This window comes from Erpetoichthys calabaricus, chromosome 13 (assembly GCF_900747795.2).
Source record: "Erpetoichthys calabaricus chromosome 13, fErpCal1.3, whole genome shotgun sequence".
Classification (NCBI taxonomy): domain Eukaryota; kingdom Metazoa; phylum Chordata; class Cladistia; order Polypteriformes; family Polypteridae; genus Erpetoichthys; species Erpetoichthys calabaricus.
This window is the reverse complement of record NC_041406.2, coordinates 82682532-82706209: the sequence shown is the minus strand read 5'-3', so window position 1 is coordinate 82706209 and position 23678 is coordinate 82682532. Positions and strand designations below refer to the sequence as shown.

General features: G+C 37.4%; 1 protein-coding gene across 4 annotated transcripts in view; it reads left to right on the top strand.

Moving 5' to 3' along the window:
- The window catches only part of agmo (alkylglycerol monooxygenase), a 278974-nt gene extending 256698 nt beyond the window's left edge, over positions 1 to 22276 (top strand). For all 4 annotated transcript variants that reach the window (XM_051935716.1, XM_051935717.1, XM_028817173.2 and 1 more), the window contains one exon: positions 22021 to 22276. In XM_051935716.1, coding sequence (XP_051791676.1) covers positions 22021 to 22101 — 81 coding nt within the window. In that variant the 3' untranslated portion in view covers positions 22102 to 22276. The remainder of the gene's footprint in view (positions 1 to 22020) is intronic.
- The last annotated feature ends 1402 nt before the right edge of the window (positions 22277 to 23678 follow it).

The following is a 23678-nucleotide window of genomic DNA, read 5'->3' as shown; positions in this document are numbered from 1 at the left end:
TTATTAAACATGGGAACACGGTGGTGCAGTGATTGTTCGTGTCTTACAGCAAGATGCTTGCTGCGCCATGCGCAACCTTCAATGAAATGCTTTATTACAGAAGTTCTGTCTTTTTCTAACGTACTAACCCCCAATTCCTGTCCTTACTTTTCTTTCTCCAAATACCCAATCGCCATACAATCAGCTCTGTAATAGACGTTAAGTCATCTGTAAGGTTAGAACGCCGATTCTTCAAAACTTTTAAGGAACATTGAAATATCTTCATAATGTTTAATTATTCTATCCATCTATCCTTCCAGTGTCGCACCAGCCACAGCATGAATACAGCGCGAGGCAGCAACAAACCGTGAACAAAGCTCAAGCTCGCTAGCGCTGCGGCACTGTGTAGTTAAAGTTAAAGTTTTATCTGTATAATATAATCAACATATTTTGCTGCATTTCATCTTAAAAATGATATCGTCTTCATATGTAAATACGCGCTTTATAAAGTGGCTCAGGTTTTGCAATATTATAACTGTATCATAAGTACAATTACCTCACGGTAACTTGCAAGTACAAACAGTTCTACAAGGAGCACTTGATGGACTGATTGAGTGTGTGTATAGTTCTTGGGATGAAACTGTTTGTGAACCGTGAGGTCCGAACAGGAAAGGCTGTGAAGCGTTGGTCGGATGAGAGCAGTTCAAATAGCGAATGGCTGAGACAGTGAGTGCTTGATGCTGTATACTGATAACTCTTTCTAATCACTGTAGATCTGTGATTCACACTCAGATACAGTGATATGAATACTCCGAGTGGTGCAATGCGACTAATATGGAAAAAGATGATCCGCTGTGGCAACCCCTAATGGGAGCAGCTGACAGAAGAAGAAGAAGGTGCAGTGAGAGTAACAACGCTAAAGCAGTTATAGTATTTAGAATAGTTTGACCATTCTGTGGACCATTATATTGTTACAGTTTAATTACAATCAGATGCATTACATTTCTGAATGATATGAGGTTAATTTCAGTGTATTTGATAAAGCCGCCGTCGTGGATGTGGATCTAAGAAAGGGTAACCACACAGGAACAGTAGCACTGCTTTGACGCTGGGTGCCGCCAGTCTGCAAAACCGAGCGGAGAACTTGCGTACGACAGGGTATGAGGTACCGTGGAAAAGTGCGTGGCTTTACGCCAAGTGTAGGTTTTATACATCGCGATTTGAACATGGAAACATTCTTACGCAACATTTCTGTGCGTACGCATCGTTTACACATGAGGCCCCAGGACAATTTAAAACAGCATGCATGCGCCATCTAGTGGCTGTGATTGAGCATGAGCAAAGTGGACTCATCCATACACACACTGATCTTTTGTTTATATACGTCCAATAATGCACTGAAATTTCACAATTGGATAATGTGCAGGAGGAATAGGATTCTTAAAAATAATATTTAATAATAAACAAATTGTACTTTTAAACTATTCATGCTGTACATACAGGAACAGTAGAACGCACATTATAAAGGAAAAAGGCACATCAATGTTGTGCAGTTGTTTCAAAATTAGAAAATGATAGGTGTAATGAGACACAGTAAGTTGTTAAGACAAAAAAATACTTAACTTCTCATTTGAATATGTTACTACATTGATTTCAACAGAAAGCTTTACTGTTCATCATTTGAGGAAATAAATTAGCTACAAGACCTTCAGGGGTGTTGTTTGGTAAAATACTTAAGGCTACCATAAAACACAGATAAAATGATAACATACTGCATGATAATAATGTATATGCCCATTCGCAACGTAACATTGAAGTTACAAATATTTACAGTATGCTTGTTTTCAATGATAACTGTTAAACCAAATTTTTGCAGATTCCTGAAGTGTGTGCTACTGTCCTGAAATGTCAGGTGCAGGTGTTTTTCAGAGTTCAACTGAAAACTGTAATAATAGTTGTCATTTCAAATTAAATAGGAAGTCATTCTTCAGTGATTAAGAATACAGCTGGAGTAAAAGCAGCTGACACGGTGTGTGGCCAGGAACAAGGCTAAGAGGAGCTCATGGAAATAGCTGGCTAGAGTTCACTTTTAAAGAAGATCTTACATTAAGAATACAAAATGCAATTGAAAAAACAAAAAAAAAAAGTAGCACTAGTGAGATTTTGATGAAGGTTGTTTAAGCCAAGCCGTAAATAACTAGAATACACATGTGACATTTAAGAGAAAAAGATGCTACTTAGAAAAAGTCCAGAAAGTTAAATCTGTGCAGACTAGAAGGGTTTTTCCTTTGGAAAATTTAATCAATGTAACCTACCTGATATTTACAAAGCTGTTCAAACCATGAAAAACTGAGGTATCTGGAGAGACATTTCATACAGGCAAAGATGATTACCCTTTTTTTGCACTAGATGATCATTCTTCCATATATTTCTTACTGAAAAAACCACAAAGCTGAAATACCAGCAAGGATTTTCAAAACTATTATAGCTTCACTGAAAGGTCATGCTAAATTTTAATAGGTGTATTTCATATCAGTGTCATCATTAATATTTCTAGATATTTCATTTTCTGCCAGTGGCAGGCAGTAATGGCCACTGTGATATTTACTTAACATGTGATTAAACAAATTTTTTGTTAACAAAGCAATTTTTCAGTTTACAGCATTTTTTAATCATAAATGTGAAAAATCTAAAAACAATTAAGGATACTGTATTTGAATGTTTAAAGTATAACATTTCAGTTGGCTGTATATTCCTGCACAAGGAAACTACTAAGGTGACAAGAGGAAGACACCGGTCCAGGAAAGAATGAAGAAAAAAAAATTAATAAAGGGAGGTGGTGTTTTTGTGTTAGTGTAGAACACAATGGGCATGGACCTCCATGTTAGGGAGAGAAAGATAAGCAGAAAGCAAAAAAAGAGAGTGAGGCAGCCTGTAGTGTGTAAGTTGAAAGGCAAAAATAGTCTGGAACAAAATAAATTTCTGGAAAGGAACAAGTAGAAATGCAGTCATAAACAGGCGCAGGTCAAAGTACCAGAGAAGCAACCAAAAACAATTAACAAAACTATAACACTAAACCAGAATCGGTCAACATTACAATGTAAAAGGTCCTTAGTCAAGCTTAGTTTTCTTACCCCTGACTACTCTAGAAAACTTGATTTGTTTTGGAAGATGTTCCTGCGATCAGAACTAAGATAAAACTCCTTCGGCAATGGCACTTTTATGTTCCATTAATGATAACATCACTACATCATGTTACTGGAGATGGGGGGTCATTACTAAGAAACAACAAGGCATCAGTCTCAAAATGCCATCCATCCATCCATGTACTATGTCTACTAGGGCAGTACTATGAATCTTGAAGAATTTACAAAGCACATTTCAATTCCTGGTTATGAACAAGGCATGTTCAGGATAGCAATGCAAGCTTTTCATAAAGTAAATAAGAGAAGTGAGGCAAAAATGGTACATTTTATTGGCTAACTGAACCGATTACAATATGCAAGCTTTTGAGGGAGCTTCTTCAGGCAAGTTGTAGTCAGAGTAAGTAGAAAATATAGTGAATCGCTGGCTAAAATGTCTTCTTACCTTGTACATACAAAAAGTGACAGGATAGCACAAAACATGATATCCACATGCCAGCAATTGCCCAGGCAAATGATTGTCAGCTGTGTTTTCCACATTCAATCACAGATTGATTATAAAGGATGGGTGAGCATCACTCCAAGCACCATCTCCTTGGCTTGAACTTAAATCGTTAACATTAAAAATGATTGACTGCAGCCATGCCTACATAACAGTTCCTTCATTTTGCTTTTTCAAGTAATTACTACTTTTGTTTTCTAGATGCTGAAGTGTTTCATTGCAGGAAGTACTATTTCATACATTATTAACTTTAAAATTTTTGCTGCATTCTACTCCCCCATCTCACATAGAAAATGCATAGTTGCACTGCATTAAAATATACATTTTATTTTTTAACAAAGATAAAATTTGATTCAATATTGTATTGATTATCCAAAAAAAACTATGAATGAAAGTTTTCATGGGCTAAAGTGTGACACACACTCAAAAGTGTCATTGAAATTCCTTTAGTTTGATCTTATGGTCAGCACTGTCAAAAATAAATCATTTGTGATTGTTGGAAGTGACTTAGTAAATAATAGTAGTGGGATGGGACACAGATGTTTTGTGCTTATCCAGTTGCATTTTGGGCTTTATGCGTTACCTAATGTGTAGGCAGCCATATGGAAGAGTGAATCTGGAAACATCACATTACATGTAATATATCACTGAAATGACAGAAAGGATTTAAACTTGTTTTGATTTCAATCATGCAGCTGTTTGGCTGGCTGTGTGAGATATATTTAACCCTTTAGATGCCTTACTATCAGATACTTAAAAACCTATAATTTGCCATCTACTAAACTATTGTATTTTTATTAGATATTTCAAGTTTACCTTATTATTTGTTATGTTTTTTAAAATAGCAAAATATCAAACAAAAAAAACTGTAAAAACCAAAAGTATGCTACTTAAATAATTATCAAATGTATTCATGATTAATCTGTCTTCTATATGATCTGCTTCTTGCAACTGAGATGATGAGGCGGACGTTTGCCAACTGGCTGACCCACCACAAACGTTACCTGGTACATAACCACCCAAATTATCAGATTGCAATTCAGGCCTAAAAATGTAATACTCTGATATTCACCCTGTCAAATAGGTGAACCAGCCGCCGTGGCACAACGTCAGAGGCTTTGCCTCAGGCACTGACATCTGAGGTTCAATCCCCATAGGGGTTGTTAAAGTGTGTACACCTGATGAGCCCCAATAAGGGCGAAACATGTGCCGTGTATTCTTTCTATTATTTGGCAGATGCTATACAACTATAAAAAAATAACTATAAAAAGCAAGATTACCCAAAGATTCAAAATTCCTAAAGAAAAAGAGAGCAAAAGCAAATTATTCAGAACTGAAATGAAATAAACAATCCACTACACAGAAAATTCCAAAATCCACAAGTAAATCTCCAAACGATCAAAAACTGAAGTCCACAAAAAATACTAAAAAAGAAGTCACAATGTTATTACAGTTGTGAGTATCTAAAGTGGCTGGGCTGAACCACAGCATAGACCAGGTCCACCTGTTTTTTAGTTCCTGGAGACCTCAATGAATTGCCTGCCAGCAGCAGAATTATAGACCAAATGTGAGGATGGTGTAACAAGGACCAGGAGATGCCCATGTATTTGAGAAACTGTGAAGAAAGTAAATATCTAAGACTCAGTGAATATGCTGTCAAAAATCAAAGTACACAACTGTGATTAAAGCCAAAATGACAATTAAAAGATGAATACCAGAAGGTGAACTGTCACAAATAATATGACTCAAAACGATACTGTACCCTGAAGGTGATCGATCACTAAAATCTTGACTTTGCAATAGCAAGATGCGCTATTGCCAAAATTCTGACTCAAAATTATGCCATAATGTAAAGGGCAGCTGCTGCCAAAATTCCTTTAAAGGTGAACCAAAACAGAACCACAACATAGAATACTTGTTAAAAAAAACAGTCAAAAATCAAGTTAAAACAAAAGAATACATTATAAAAATTGATCGTGCATCTACAACTGATTTGCATGTATTAACATACTGGTTTGCATCCATACATTATTTCATTTTGCGTCAAGTATAACGATTTATAAATGTTTACCTTTTTTTTGCATATGAAGAACATGCATTATATATACTCCTTGTCATTATAAAAAATATACAAATTTTTCTTCATATAATATTGATTAGCTTACAAGTGGCACTCATTTTATGCAGTATACGTTGTAATTGGGTAGAAACAGAGCAAGGTGGCCAGCGAAATGTTGTGGTGCCAACCTGGAAACACCATTTAATCAGAAACAAACCAAAAAAAAATTAGAAAGATATAGTGGCCTTGGCATTCAGATTGCAGTGGCTTCAATCAGCCCACTGGTATGGCACTTCAGTGGGAGCTCTGTCGCCATTGAAGTCTAGGCCTCTTTTCTGGGTCTGCCTGTTTTTATGGCATCCTGGGTGGAAGGGGTGGAGCCTTCTCTGGGTATTGTGGGCAGGGCTAGATGACATCCTGGGAAGTCTTCTCAGAACTGCAGTGGTGAGAGAAGAGACGGTTAGCACCAGCACCCCCACTCATCCTAAAGTGGTATCTCTTACCCACCTTCTCAGAGCCTGAAAGGTGGTCGCCAGGCACACAAACTTTTATTTGCCCCAGTGCGCTATAGAGCCTTTTGGCATTTTAACCCCTTGAAGGTTTATTTTCTCCAGCTTCCACACTGGCAGGAGTTCTTGTTGTCCTCCTCTTATCAGACACGGAGCTTTTCTATTATAACTATTATAGACTCACAAATCACCCAATTTCAATTGCCATTTAATTTACATTCACCTCTGTTAGGTATTCTCAAATTTCATCCTTTTATTTATTTTTGTCAGTGTGATTTCATTCTTACAATTTGTGAAGCACTTTTAGATTTATCTTTTTATGAAAATGTGCAACTTAAATAAATGCAGCTATTGTTGTTGTTATGGGACTCGGATCACTTGGTGTGTCATTGCACATCTTCATAATCTATCTATACATTCATTTCAAAAATATAATTATTCCAGATCACTGGAACCAATGGCATCAGAATTAATTGCCATTCCTTAATGGTTTAGCAGTCCACTGACAGGGCATGCTCAGGCAAACAAACACAACTGCTCATAGGGTTAAATTAGTCTAACACACACACTTTTTGAATGTATACAAAAACTGTAATATTCAAAGAAAAACACATATTAGCATGTAAAGAGTACACAACATTTTTTCAGACAGTGACACAGACAGGACTCAGACTAACATGCCACATTGTCACAGTGCTTTCTCATACAAAGATCAGTATAAGAAAACACTTCATCCAAATACTTTTACTGTAGGTATTTCCAAGGGAATACATGTAATTGATTTATAGTAAGTACAGTTAGGTCCATAAATATTTGGACAGAGACAACTTTTTTGTAATTTTGGTTCTATACATTACCACAATGAATTTTAAATGAAACAACTCAGATGCAGTTGAAGTGCAGACTTTCAGCTTTAATTCAGTGGGGTGAACAAAACGATTGCATAAAAATGTGAGGCAACTAAAGCATTTTTTTAACACAATCCCTTCATTTCAGGGGCTCAAAAGTAATTGGACAATTGACTCAAAGGCTATTTCATGGGCAGGTCTGGGCAAGTCCGTCGTTATGTCATTATCAGTTAAGCAGATAAAAGGCCTGGAGTTTATTTGAGGTGTGGTGCTTGCATGTGGAAGATTTTGCTGTGAACGGACAACATGCGCTCAAAGGAGCTCTCCATACAGGTGAAAGAAGCCATCCTTAAGCTGCGAAAACAGAAAAAACCCATCCGAGAAATTGCTACAATATTACGAGTGGCAAAATCTACAGTTTGGTACATCCTGAGAAAGAAAGCAAGCACTGGTGAACTCAGCAACGCAAAAAGACCTGGACGTCCACGGAAGACAACAGTGGTGGATGATCGCAGAATCATTTCCATGGTGAAGAGAAAACCCTTCACAACAGCCAACCAAGTGAACAACACTGTCCAGGGGGTAGGCGTATCAATATCCAAGTCTACCATAAAGAGAAGACTGCATGAAAGTAAATACAGAGGGTGCACTGCAAGGTGCAAGCCACTCATAAGCCTCAAGAATAGAAAGGCTAGATTGGACTTTGCTAAAGAACATCTAAAAAAGCCAGCATAGTTCTGGAAAAACATTCTTTGGACAGATGAAACCAAGATCAACCTTTACCAGAATGATGGCAAGAAAAAAGTATGGAGAAGGTGTGGAACAGCTCATTATCCAAAGCATACCACATCATCTTTAAAACATGGTGGAGGCAATGTGATGGCTTGGGCATGCATGACTGCCAGTGGCACTGGGACACTAGTGTTTATTGATGATGTGACACAGGACAGAAGCAGCCGAATGAATTCTGAGGTGTTCAGAGACATACTGTCTGCTCAAATCCAGCTAAATGCAGTCAAATTGATTGGGCGGCGTTTCATGATACACATGGACAATGACCCAAAACATACAGCCAAAGCAACCCAGGAGTTTATTAAAGCAAAGAAGTGGAAAATTCTTTGATGGCCAAGTCAGTCACCAGGGGCCTCATGTATAAATGGTGCGTACGCACAGAAATGTTACGTACAAACGTTTCCACGCTCAAATCGCGATGTATAAAACCTAAACTTGGCGCAAAGCCACGCACATTTCCACGGTACCTCATACCTTGGCGTACGCAATTTCTCCGCTCAGTTTTGCAGACTGGCGGCACCCAGCGTCAAAGCAGTGCTACTGTTCCCGTGTGGTCACCCTTTCTTTCTTAGACCCACATTCTTGACGCGGCTTTATAAATACACTGAAACTAACTGCATATTGTTTATTAGTGTAATGCATCTGATTGTAATTAACCTGCAGTGATATAATGGTCCAGGGAATAGCCATAGTATTCCAAATACCATAACTGCTTTAGCGTTGTTACTCTCAATGCATCTGCTTCTTCTTTCAGCTGCTCCCGTTAAGGGTTGCCACAGCAGATCATCTTTTTCCATATTATTCTCACTGCACCACTCAGAGTATTTATATCACTGTATCTGAGTGGGGAATCACAGCAGCAGCTAATTGGAAAGAGAATTATCGGTATACAGCATGAAGCAGATGCTGCCTCAGCCATGGTAAAATGTTTCAGAGACTTTCCTGTACGGACTTCGCGGTTTAGAAAAAGTTTCATCCCAAGAACTATAAACGCACTCAATCAGTCCATCAAGTGCTCCTTGTAGAACAGTTTGTACTTATAAGTACAATCACCTCACTGTAAACTTGCACTACAGTTATAATATTGCACAACCTGCGCCAATTTATAAAGCACGTATTTACATATGATGACGATATCATTTTTAAGATGAAATGCAGCAAAATATGTTGATTATATTATACAGATAAAACTTTAACTTCATTTAAATAATCTGTATTCATGCTGGTGCTGACACGACACTGGAAGGATAGACGGATAGAATAATTAAACATGTACTACGAAGATATTTCAATGTTCCTTAAAAGTTTTGAAGAATCGGCGTTCTAAGCTTACAAATGGCTTCACGTCTATTACAGAGCTGATTGTGTAGCGATTGGGTATTTGGAGAAAGAAAAGTAAGGACAGGAATTGGAGGTTAGTACGTTTGAAAGAGACAGTACTTCTGTAATAAATTATTTCATCGAAGGTCGCACATGGCGCAGCAAGCCTCTTGCGTGAGACATGAACAAGCACTGCGCCACCATGTTCCCATGTTTAATAACATGCTTTCATTCCTACCATCTTGAAAAAGATATCATTTATACATCTCAGTATTTTAATTATTCAGAGAGCTGTAATATCACGAATGTAATGGATTATGTGTCCTGTCGGAGAAAGAGAAAGCCCATTTAAGAAGCAGGTAGTGATTCACACACAGAGCACATAGAAGATCAAATACAGAACAAAGCATTTAACATGTACTTTAGTTACAATGGGATTTGAGAAACTAGTAAATTAAACGATTTTAAGATGAAGTTTATGATGTTCTACTTTAATGGCAAAATAAACTACGGTGATTAAAGTGGAAATTTCGAGATTAAAGTTGACATTTTGTGCTTTTTTCCCACTGTGTGCCTATTTTTTTTGTCTGTACCCTAATAAGCTTTCATATGACACTCAGACGGTGGGCTACGACTCGCCTTTTCATGGCGACTTTGATATGTGACTTCTTTTTTATTTCGGGCACTGTGCAACTTTGTGAACTTGAGCTTTCGAGTTTCTCCGACACTATGTCGCTCGATCAACTTTCTTTTGTTGATTATACCACTTTTTAAACCAACAAATTGTATGTTTTTCCTTTGCCTCCACTTGGTATTCGCTGAAATTCTTATATTTTCCCCCATGCTTTTCCCATTGTCTTTTCACAGAAGGCTATTTATATTGATTTACATATTCAAAGAGGCGTAATTCTGGGAGGAGTTGGGGCGGGACAGAAGGCGCGTGCACGTGCGTTACTTTTCATGCTGATCGGGATTTATGTAGCGGAAGGACGTGGAAGTTTGCGTACGTACAAATTCCTGCATCTGGATTTTTCTGTGCGTACACACATTCCCGCTTTTGTGCTTACGCCATGTTATAGTGTGAGTTCTACGCACGGCGTTATACATGAGGCCCCTGATCTTAACCCAACTGAGCATGCATTTCACTTGTTGAAGACTCACCTTCGGATAGAAAGGCCCATAAACATACTGCAACTGAAAGCTGCTGCAGTAAAGGCCTGGAAGAGCATTAAAAAGGAGGAAACCCAGCATCTGGTGATGTCCATGAGTTCAAGACTTCAGGCTGTCATTGCCAGCAAAGGGTTTTCAAGCAAGTATTAGAAATGAACATTTTATTTCCAGTTATTTAATTTGTCCAATTACTTTTGAGCCCCTGAAATGAAGGGATTGTGTTAAAAAAATGCTTTAGTTGGCTCACATTTTTATGCAATCGTTTTGTTCACCCCACTGAATTAAAGCTGAAAGTCTGCACTTCAACTGCATCTGAGTTGTTTCATTTAAAATTCATTGTGGTAATGCACAGAACCAAAATTAGAAAAAAGTTGTCTCTGTCCAAATATTTATGGACCTAACTGTATGTGATTTATATATGTGAGGGGATTAAATATTAAATTAATATTTTCCTTAAATACAACTATGTGTTTAAATTTTCACTTTTCAGTGTTACTGTATTTTTGCCGGAATGGGGTACAATCTTAGATGTTAACTGAATGTTCTGCTGTGTTCAGAAATGTCTAAAATGCACATTAATATTTTTTCCTTAGACTGAATGATTTTGCAAAAATGTTTATTCTACTTTACATAGAAAATATTTTAATGGATACTGTGCAGCGCATGCCTTTTATTTATTTATTTCTAAAGGAGTTGTATTAGTTTGTGACATTTAAGGATAGCATTTAGCTCATTTTTTGAGCATGTTCAAAACATAGCATACTTTATTCAGAGTGATATATTTGGAAGCAAACAAGACAAAGAATGCAGTCGTTTCCAAGAAACCGACTGTGTGTCTGCTGTATTCCTCCCCTTTTTGGGGACCTGATGCCAGAACAGGTAGTCAGAAACGGAAGGCAGGGAAAATTCCAGGCATTTGCTGTCTCTTAGGAAAACAGCTGTGGCTTCCAGAGGAAATAATCATTTTTTTCCCATCACTTGAAATTTTTGATAGACATGGGCCTGGCTTGGCAGTTCCCTCTGAGTAGGATGCAGTTTGAGCCATAAACTGTATGAGAGAAAACCGTTAAGACAGTCCCATTGCTGACAGAGTCATGGGGCCACTCTCCAGGCTCCAGCTCACTGGCCTACCACAGATGTATGATATTTTAGAAGATAAATCTGGCTTTTAGGCAACATTTTAGAATTCCTGCAGAACCTGGTTTGAGCATCATTATGCCACAAGATGGCAGTAAATCTGTTTAACCTTATTGGTGGGCAAAGGTCTGGCTGAGAGCTGCATCTCTTTGCACTTATCACCTGCCTGGCATGTGTTGATCTACAAAGTGACCCATTTTTGCTGCTAATTAAACTTCTTTTGCCTAAATTTTACTTGACTTGCTATTTAAGACTCAATTATCAATCTTTTTTCCTGAATTAGCAGCCAGATAAAACAATCCGATCAGGTAACTGGTGTCCATCACACAATATCTGAAAATAAGAAAGGTGAAGTTCTCAATAACATTTATTTGTTCTGGTTCATCAAATGTGATGGTGATGTTAGAAAAATGAAAATCATTGGTTTTGCAAATGTCTGCTGTAGCAGAATGAGAGCACCAACAAGCCATGGAATTAAATAATGGTTTTAATTAACAATAATCAACTTGTAATTGGAGTGGAGTGAAATCGGTTCTTTGGCTGTCATTTAAGGAAAAAATAATCAATTCAAAGGCCTGTGTATAAAAAAAAGGCATGGTAATTAAAATAAAGGGAAGTCAATTCATAGCAGAAACTCGTCACTGATGAAGTGTGTGCCAAGGAGGAAAACTTGCAGCCACATAGACCCTCAAGGATCAAAGTTTCACTTCCCTGGTCCAGAACAAAGCTGTAAGCATGCGTGGAGGGGGTTGGGGGTTTAGGGTGGGAGAGTGACAGTAGCTGTGGAATGGCACAGTGATTATCAACAGCATCTTTTCAGTCAAATAAAAAATTTACAACTAAAGTTGTGACTCATATGAGAAATTATCTGTAGAGAGATTATGCAAAAGGATTTAGTGAGTTTAGTGCCAGGAAATAATGGAACCAGGCTTTTTGGTTTTGAGACCATGGGAAACAGAGTGATGATTATTACTTATGATTTTATTGAAAAAATGTCAGATTAGTTTAAGTCATTTTGCTATTTTTCATAAAATATAGCATTTAAATAGTTCTAGACAAACCTATTTGCTAAATGGAGTATCTGAAATATTTATACAAAAAATGGAGTCACAAAAACTGGCAGTCTAACCATGTTTATCAGGATGCTTAAACTGTATAATATCCAAAATAGCCCACCAAGACCACATTTTTATGATGTCACACGTTGGACACATACCATGCACCATGTCACTGTGCCCCTCTGACATCAACATATTTTGCCAATACAGATGCCTGGAAACAATAGAAAGCTGGCAGCACACAGAACAAAAGAAAAAAAAATGATAACAAATGCACCAATAAGCTCTCTCAAACATCCAAAGAACCCAGAAAATGCCATGTGATGTAGCATAGCTCAGTTGTTACCTATTGATTAAACGTTTTTGCCAAGTTGACATTGTATGGCACATTCTAAACCGCTGCTAAAAAGAGGGTGATACTGGGTTCTTCCCATCCACCAAAGTTATGCAGCAAGTTGGCAATAAAACCATTGTAACTACATTCGCATGATTATTGAAAAACATAATCTGTTGATAGTATAAAGGCATAGTTAAAACAGATATCTGACATAGTCTGAGCCATGGACAAGGCCAAAAGCAGAGCCAAGTGAGGCTGGTGCCCAGCAGTGCTGTTCACAGGTGGAGCCTAAACCTAGTAAGATTTTAGATTAAAGTAAAACTCCACCCCAAAATATATATTTTTATGCTATGTACTCCATTTATAGTGATATCTGAGAAAAGTGGTTATTCTCATGTTTTCATGCGTAACAGAGATATAAAAGTTTCTAATACAACAGCCGTCTATGATGACTAACACTGCACAGCTGCAAACAGTATCAAAAAAGAACATGAAAAAAACCTTGTGTCCCATAATCCACGTGTCAAGTCATTGACTTGTATGCTCACAATATCCCAAACACATATTTAACTAAAATATTCTTAAATAAACCACCACTAAGAAGTGCATTCATGCACAAAAATGGTACTCACACAGAAGTGAGCGAGCATTTGAATTGTAGACCTGCCTCCCATCATACTGTTATATTCAAGGCAGTAGACATCAACTGGTGTATCTTGGAATTATTTAGCATCAGTCTGTGAAACTACAGGGCTGAGCTGACCTGTTGCTTATTGAAGCATCTCGGATATGCACAAGTCCAAGGCATATTCTCTTCCTGATGATGTTTTCACTTTTCTTTAACATTTAATCTTCAGTTGTACATGCGGTGGGTTGGCGCCCTGCCCAGGATTGGTTCCCTGTCTTGCACCCAGTGTTGGCTGGGATTGGTTCCAGCAGACCCCCGTGACCCTGTGTTCGGATTCATCCAACCATCCATTTTCCAACCTGCTGAATCCGAACACAGGGTCACGGGGGTCTGCTGGAGCCAATCCCAGCCAACACAGGGCACAAGGCAGGAACCAATCCCGGACAGGGTGCCAACCCACCACAGGACACACACAAACACACCCACACACCAAGCACACACTAGGGCCAATTTAGAATCGCCAATCCACCTAACCTGCATGTCTTTGGACTGTGGGAGGAAACCCACGCAGACACCGGGAGAACATGCAAACTCCATGCAGGGAGGACCCGGGAAGCGAACTTGGGTCTCCTAACTGCGAGGCAGCAGCGCTACCACTGCGCCACCGTGCCGCCCGTGTTCAGATTCAGCGGGTTGCAAAATGGATGGATGGATGGATGGATGGATGTACATACATGTTTCTCAGTGCACAATTTTTGTTGATATCATGCAAACCGCAATGTTAGCTAACAGATAAACAGTTACTGGGTTAGACTGCTGATCTAATGAAGGAGATTGGCAGAAAGTCTTCAGGTTCAGATGCTTGGGCCTGTCTGGGTGCTTTCCACTTTCATTCATCAGAGTGTTTTTCAGAAGTAGTTTATTTAACGATATTTTGGTAAAAATACACGAGTTTGGAACATTGTGAGCATACGACATGAAATGTAGATGTTGTGAACTTTTTTCAATTATCCCATTAGTTTAGAAACTTTAGGGTATAGACTTACAAACATGGATATTTGTGTAAGTGTGGCTCAAAATATTGCATCTTTTTGTTGGGCTAAACATCTAAAGATGAAATTTACAGAGAACTGACATAACATGCTTGTTTTGAATCTCAGGCAACAATAATGGCACATCCTTTATGTACAGCTTGAGAACACCCTGCCTGTTAGCATGTGAAAAAATGTAAAAAAAGCAATGAAAATTACAATAAATACTCTAAGCTTTTAGAAGGATCAGCAATTCATCTTATCATGAATTGTTCCAGATTGAGTAAGTAACAGCTTTTTGTACTTGTATCATGTGTATACTGTACATTGTTGATAAAAAAACAAACAGACAATCACCTCTGCATTTACAGGATGCAGCAGCCATATTAGAAGTAGTGAATCCATCCAGTTTTATATTTGAATTTGCTGTTACTTCCTTCTTTAATATTTCCATTAATGTAATAATGTATAAATCACTTGCTCCACAAAGTTTTGAAAGCATCACCTAAAGTTCTTCTTTTCAAACAATTGCACATTAGCAAAGAGCCAACCCAGTAATGGCAGTCTGTTAGGTTTCTGCTTTCATTTACAACCCTGCATGTTTATACCACTTCTGCTGGTGTCCACTTAGTTTACATAAATTTAAAAGAATAGTTGGCACCCTGTCACTTCTTAGTCTGGATATACGGTAGCTGAAGACAAAGCATTTTCTACTCAAAATATTTTTAAATTTCTAATAAGCCATCAAAGATTATGTTAGGTATTCTGAAAGATTTAGAGTTGAAAATTAAATGACTTTAAAGCATCAATTGATGCAGAGACAAAAGAAAAATTAGCCCCAAATTATTCACTGAATTTCATATTATTTTGCTCCCTTTAAAAGTGAAATATTATACATTGATGGAAAACCATTAAACAGACCAAGAGACACTATCAACTACCATTCTCCAATAGGAGCTCTTCATCAAGAAAGAAATTACTAGAAAAGCGATTCTATTGATTTTCCTCAGGTTATTTTAGGATATCCATGGCTACAAAAGCATTACCGAGTCATAGACTAGCAGTTAAAAGAAGAATTGATCTTTATTGTAAAGATGATTGTTTAGTAGCCATTATTCCTTCAGTTCTGCATTGTGTAATCAAGTCTATATTGCCATCCTGTTACCATAATTTTCAAGATGTGTTTAATAAATAAAAATCTGCAGAGCCTTGCCTCATAAATTATATGATTGTGCTACTGATTTGTTACTTATTGCACCTTTGCCAAAAGGAAAGATTTACACTCTCACTTACCGAGAGTCAAGCCATGGATGGATATCCATCCATCCATCCATTTTCCAACCCGCTGAATCCAAACACAGGGTCACAGGGGTCTGCTGGAGCCAATCCCAGCCAACACAGGGCACAAGGCAGGAACCAATCCCGGGCAGGGTGCCAACCCACCGCAGGACACACTCACAAACACACCCACACACCAAGCACACACTAGGGCCAATTTAGAATCGCCAATCCACCTAACCTGCATGTCTTTGGACTGTGGGAGGAAACCGGAGCGCCCGGAGGAAACCCACGCAGACACAGGGAGATGGATGGATATATACAGTAAAATTTGAAAACAACTCTTATTTCAACCACAGAAGTAGCAGGCAGATGAGAAACAGAATAAGGTAGCCTTCACTAGCAAGTGATGGTGGGCTGCTTTAATCAATCAACCTTTATTTTTATTGCAGCTTTTTTGAGTACACCAGAAGGTGCGTCACACAGTAAACACATTTTAAAATAAAGAAAAAAACATTAAAAAACAGAAGCATCTTTCAATAGTGGATGATCAAGTCACAATAAAGAAAGCTAAGCAAGGAAAAACTGGTCAGTAAACTAGAGAATATAAGATGACATTATTGTATGTGAAATAATCAGCCTTGACACACGAAAATGTTTGGGGCAGCCACCCATATATTTGAGCTCTGGCTGCAAAAGAGCAAAATAAGATGCAAGATTGTGTACAGATTGAGTCCAAAACAGAAATGATTAAGTGAAGGTAGTTGGCGGTCAGGGGAAGTGATGTCATCGAGGCAGGAACCAGAAGTGATGTATAAAACCTTAGCATAAAGCCATGCACATTTTCACAGCAGCCTTATACCTTGCGTATGTACATCTCTGCTTGGTTTTGCAAACTGGTGGCACCCAGTGTTAAAGCAGTGCAACTGTTTCTGTGTCGTTTACCTTGCATCCATGACGCAGGTGTTATCAAATACACAGAAATTATTTGCGTATAGTTTACAAATTTAATTCACTTGATTGTAATCATTCTGTAACAATATAATGGTGCATGGAATGGTTTGGCCATGGCTGATTTAGTGTTGTTAAAAGACATCACAAATGGAAGAATTAGAAAAGAGTGCATATTTATAGATGATGATAATGATGATGATGACTGGCTCCTAAGTGAATTTTGATTGCCAAGACCTATCCTCTTGGAGCTGTGTGCTGAACTGGAGCCGGGTTTATAAAGGCAAACTTTGAGGAATTGTATTCTTCCTGCACCTTTGCGAGTTCTGCCCACTCTCAGGTGAAATACTTGCTGATGATCCGGAGTTTCACCGAGTCGCACCATTCCAGCTGTATAAGATGATGTTATGTTACCCACTTATCATCCAGATAGATAAGATTTCCTTACATTGTGGTTGAACTGGAAAATTTCAAGGTGCAATTTGCAGCAACTTCCGGTTTTCCAAATGTAATCAAAGTGGTCAACTCTATGCACATTGCTATTGCAACAGCACTGGACAAGATGCATCAAGCAGGGATGAATCACCAAAAGAATGAGCTGACATTTCATCATATATAGCAGGAGAACCTATAAAAATTCATTTGGAAAGGGAAATAACTAAACATCTGTCTTAATAGGACAAAAACAATATCTCTATAAATATTACATTTATTAAATAAACAAAAGGAAAACAAAATGACTAGGCAAGGGAAAAAGGTCAAAAATAAAGCAAAAAGGTTATCAAGACCAGTGTGTAATCCTAAAGTCAAAATTCAAAGACAAAGTAAAAGATCCACAAAAACCAAAGAAAATTAAAATATTTAACTATCAATTACACTCTGCGTGAGCGTAATCATCAGCCAGAATATAAAGGATGAGGATCACATGGTGGCTTCGCCTCTTGAGGTTCCACACACAAAACAATATGCTTCTGCCTCTGTAGGTGCTGAAATTTCTAATCTGAAGAATAAGCAATTGTAGAACCATGCCATCCTGTTACCATGACTTTCAAAATGTGTTTAATAAATAAAAAAACTACACAGCCTTGCACCATAAATTATATGATTGTGCTATTGATTTGTTACTTGGTGCTCCTTTGCCAAAAGGAATGATTTACACTCCCTTTCGCCAGGAGGGATATACACAGTAAAATTTGAAAACAGGCTTTATTCAACCGTCAAATGGTCCACTGGGAGTAGGTTTTTTTTTTTTAATAAAAAGAAACAAAAAAGATGGAGACTTACTCCCATGTATTAAATGCAGGAAGTTAAAATAGAATAACCATTAAAAACAATCATCCCCGTTCTCTTACTTCTTCCATCCTAAATCAGGTTAATGTATCTATTATTTTTCCTAAGTTAAATTTACAAAATAAATATAATTTAATAAGGAGAAAGTAAGGAGGTGAATGAAAGACAACCTCAACCCTGCTTATTATGTAGGAATACAAAGTTATGCAATATGATTTGGCAAACATGCCAGCTGTTTTTGAAAACTTTGTTAATGACATTAAGCGTTTATTTTGGAATTCATGTTTTGGTTTATATTGACAATACTCTGATTTTTTTTCAAATAGATACATTAAGTACGTGGAACATATATGAGAGGTATTAATGAAACTTAACAAAAATGAAAACAAAATTACATAATTGTGAATTTCATAAAGAATCTTTTTTTTTTTTGGAATGAAAAATTATTCATGACGTTTTAAATATGGACAGAGTAAAATTAACTGCAATTTTAGACTGGAAACTGAAAACAAATACAATTACAATTGTTTGGAAATTACCGGACATTTTATTAAGAATTTTAGTTCACACTTATTACTTACTTTTTTTGTCATTTATGCATTTTCCATTATGTTTGGAACTATGTACTGTCATTTTAAATATGCCTCAATTCTTTGTGTCTTGGGGTTGGAGCCCAAGAAGGCAGTGCTGCCCTGACATCACCACTTTCTCGTTATTCAAAAAGATCACTGAGGTTGTATAAAGTTGTGAATATTGCAATTTTCTTTTTAGTTTTACTTGTTTCTGATTATGTTCTGCTCTGTCTTTGGTTTCTTGCTCATGAATTGTATGCTGGGACTTGTTTGCTTCAGAATTGCCTTTTAGGCAATTCCTTTTTTGGTTCTTTTGAGGATTTTCATATGTTTTCCTATTTTGCTAAATAGATGTTGAATAAGAATAAATAAAACCTTCCATTTTGTATTTTGAGTAGGGCACAGCAAAAATCTAACAGTGTGTACTTGACATTTAGCATGCACAGCAGTTGTTTATTTGTGTGAGCAGTTCAAAAGAATCTGACTTTGCAAGACACATGTATTTTTCACAACTTGTTCTTCCTGTATAAAGAAGAAGTTTATCTCTGTATCCTGTAGCTGCCGTATAAAATTAGTTTTAGGCTCTCGCATCCATCCTCTGGACTTCTGCAAAAGTGTGAAGCATTGCACGCAACCAGCTGATATATAAGAGCTGAAACATGTACTGGGGGGGGGCATTGCAATGCTACTGACACTCCAGTCTAGGTGTGCAATAAATAACAATAATAAAAGAAAGCTTTTGAACATTCTCTTCTGGTGTGAGACCCTGACTCCTTCCATAATCATGGGTTAGTGATTCTCTTCTTCCACATAGATCATTAATTTATAAGCTTCTTTTCTGCTTTTCCATCTATAAGCCAAGGGTTTTCAGCAATCCACTTTGTGTAGGTCATTTTTGATGTTAACACTAAAATTCCTGAAGCCTACGAAAAAAGTCGTAATCTGGGCCACCTTAAATTCCTTTGCACCTCCTCATCAGCGTCTTTGTTTTACAAATGTGTCAGTCAGCACAAGCAGCAAGCAGCTTGCTATCCCATCCCCCACCAACTCAGCTGAAGTCAGTTGCAAAGTTCTCCCAGCTCAAGTCTGTTTATCTGGGTATGAGGTGCCATGAATTGTACTGGGTAAATAATATATCATTATTTGGAATACATACATTTCATGGGCATCCATGTCTACAATGATCTGAGTAAACGTAGGATAACAGGAAAAGCGAGGCAAGAAATGTTGAACACATAACTAAAAGAGAAACTTGTTTCATGTTATAGTAATAATTGATAAAATGTATAATGTGTGAAGACTGAAGTCCAAATATCAAATATACACTTCCAAAAAAGGTATTACAAAACAAGTGTGCTTTTATTTAAGAATATAAACAAAGAAAAAGAAATCAATTTACATTATTTTTCATTATTTACCTCTTTCCCCTTGGTGATATCTTTTGTAAATACAGTATAACATTAGCTTCCACTGTTATGCTGATGACACCCAGCTCTATCTCACTAACAGACCTACTGCTTCCTTTCCACCCTCCTCACTTATTGATTGCATCGCAGAAATTAAATCCTGGTTTTCTTCAAATTTTTATAAATTAAATAGTGACAAAACCGAGGCTCTCCTCATTGGTACAAAATCAACATTATCCAAAACTGATCATTTTTCATTTGTTAATGATAATTCCTCTGTCTTCCCTTTCCCACAGGTTAAGAGTCTGGGTGTCATCTTTGGCAGTACTTTATCCTTTCAGTCCCACATCAATAACATCTCCCAGTCTGCATATTTCCACTTGCGTAACATTAATCGTATTCGCCCCTCCCTCACTCCCCACACCACTGCTATCCTTGTTCATAGCCTTGTCACTTCTCATCTGGATTATTGCAGTTCCCTTTTCATCGGTCTTTCTCGCAAATCTCTTTATAAGCTTCAACTGGTCCAGAATTCAGTTGCCCGCATCATTAACCCCCTCTATTCACCATATCACTCCCGTTTTGCAGCAGCTTCATTGGCTTCCAGTTAAGATCTGCATTCAATTCAGAATTCTTCTGTTAACTTTTAAGGCTATCCACAACCTTGCCCCTCCATATCTGTATGACCTCCTCCATGTTGCCATTCCCTCCCGTACCCATAGATCCTCTTCCTCCATCCACTTGACTGTCCCCTTCATCCGTCTTACCACTATGGGGAGTAGAGCATTCAGTTGCTCTGCTCCCCAGCTCTGGAACTCAGTACCATCTGAGTTTAGAAATATTGAATCATTTTCACTTTTCAAATCTAAACTTAAAACTCATTTGTTTAAGACTGCTTTTTCTCTTTGATTACAATTGTCTGATTTTAATTTTTATATTTTAGTTTTGTTTATAATCTGTGTTTTATATATTGTTCGGTGTCCTTGAGTGTTTAGAAAGGCGCCTACAAATAAATAAAATGTATTATTATTAGTATTAATTATTAATATTAGTATATTGGCAATGCAGTAATGGATGTCTTCTATGGTAAAGACTAATAATAAGCACAGTCAATAAGGGAATTGTTTATTTTCAAAAGGAGTAAGTCATGCCAATAACATCTGTATACAGTAAAATCCTTTAAGTGATAAACAGATTTATTTTTGCAGCTATATAGTACGCATAGCATGTATTTATAAGGAAATTCTTTGGCATAAAATGTACTATATTGGTTTGATTAAGATATTTCCATTAGATTCCTGACAGACTTATTGCCTCCATAACTATATTTCTAGTTGTACTTAAGAAAAACTTTAGAATGCCACAATTTAATGGGCAGAAAAAATACATTTCTTAAGTTGAACAAAATCACAGAGAGACACAAAAAGGTAAAAACATTGCATGATTTGAGAAAAAAAAATACACTGTAAAACTTTCAAAAAAAATATCTAAAGTCATAGAATTTATGATCAGTCCTCAAAAGGATAGCCTGACCGCAAATTCCCTTCACTGCTTACCTAAACTAATTAGCTCCTGACGAGCACAATAACTCAAGTAATAGGAAAAAAACAAGTGACCAAAATAGTTCGGAGGAGTAACTTTATCTTAAAAGCCCCATAAGTCTGTTTTAGAAGATAAACTGGGCAAATGAAACAACCTGAAAAAATAAAGAAATAAAGTTGTCCCAAAAATGCACAAATACTTTGAAACAGATGTAAATTTAATGTGACAGTGCAATTGGGCATCTGAATTAAAATTAAAATTTTTGGTAACTGTCATTAGTCTTAAATATAATATATAATAAACAGGCTAAGTGATGTAAATCAAAAATGAGAATGACATGAGTCTATAATAGAATATGGTTATTCAGCTTTAAAATATCAAAAAATGCAAACCAACTTAATGAATATAAATCTTTAATATTGTAAAAAGAGAAATTGTAACCATATTTGTTTCTGATTTTTTTTTCAGGTTATATGCTTACTGACCATGTGTTACTGGATGCGGCACATGGTGAAGAAGATGGTACTTGGCAAGAAAAAACATCATTGATAAATGTAATATCTGTCTTGAAGTGCAACCTTGCATTGTGATGTGGAAATCTTTCACTCTTTACCTTAAAAATGTATTGCGTTTACAGTACATTCCAAATAATCCATCATTTATTTTGAGAATGAATTTATAGTTGTCTGTAGTCATTTTAGATTAGTGATGAATATATATGTTTGTGTATGTGTGCATATATATATACACATGCATACATACATACATATACAGGTGCTGGTCATAAAATTAGAATATCATGATGAAAAGTTGATTTATTTCAGTAATTCCATTCAAAAAGTGAAACTTGTATATTAGATTCATTCATTACACACAGACTGATGTATTTCAAATGTTTATTTCTTTTAATGTTGATGATTATAACTGACAACTAATGAAAGTCCCAAATTCGGTATCTCAGAAAATTAGAATATTGTGAAAAGGTTCAATATTGAAGACAGCTGGTGCCACACTCTAATCAGCTAATTAACTCAAAACACCTGCAAAAGCCTTTAAATGGTCTCTCCGTCTAGTTCTGTAGGCTACACAATCATGGGGAAGACTGCTGACTTGACAGTTGTCCAAAAGACGACCATTGACACCTTGCACAAGGAGGGTAAGACACAAAAGGTCATTGCTAAAGAGGCTGGCTGTTCACAGAGCTCTGCGTCCAAGCACATTAATAGAGAGGCGAAGGGAAGGACAAGATGTGGTAGAAAAAAGTGTACAAGCAATAGGGATAACCGCACCCTGGAGAGGATTGTGAAACAAAACCCATTCAAAAATGTGGGGGAGATTCACAAAGAGTGGACTGCAGCTGGAGTCAGTGCTTCAAGAACCACCACGCACAGACGTATGCAAGACATGGGTTTCAGCTGTCACATTCCTTGTGTCAAGCCACTCTTGAACAAGAGACAGCGTCAGAAGCGTCTCGCCTTTGGACTGCTGCTGAGTGGTCCAAAGTTATGTTCTCTGATGAAAGTAAATTTTGCATTTCCTTTGGAAATCAAGGTCCCAGAGTCTGGAGGAAGAGAGGAGAGGCACAGAATCCACGTTGCGTGAGGTCCAGTGTAAAGTTTCCACAGTCAGTGATGGTTTGGGGTGCCATGTCATCTGCTGGTGTTGGTCCATTGTGTTTTCTGAGGTCCAAGGTCAACGCAGCCATCTACCAGGAAGTTTTAGAGCACTTCATGCTTCCTGCTGCTGACGAACTTTATGGAGATGCAGATTTCATTTTCCAACAGGACCTGGCACCTGCACACAGTGCCAAAGCTACCAGTACCTGGTTTAAGGACCATGGTATCCCTGTTCTTGATTGGCCAGCAAACTCGCCTGACCTTAACCCCATCGAAAATCTATGGGGTATTGTGAAGAGGAAGATGCAATATGCCAGACCCAACAATTCAGAAGAGCTGAAGGCCACTATCAGAGCAACATGGGCTCTCATAACACCTGAGCAGTGCCACAGACTGATCGACTCCATGCCACGCTGCATTGCTGCAGTAATCCAGGCCAAAGGAGCCCCGACTAAATATTGAGTGCTGTACATGCTCATACTTTTCATGTTCATACCTTTCAGTTGGCCA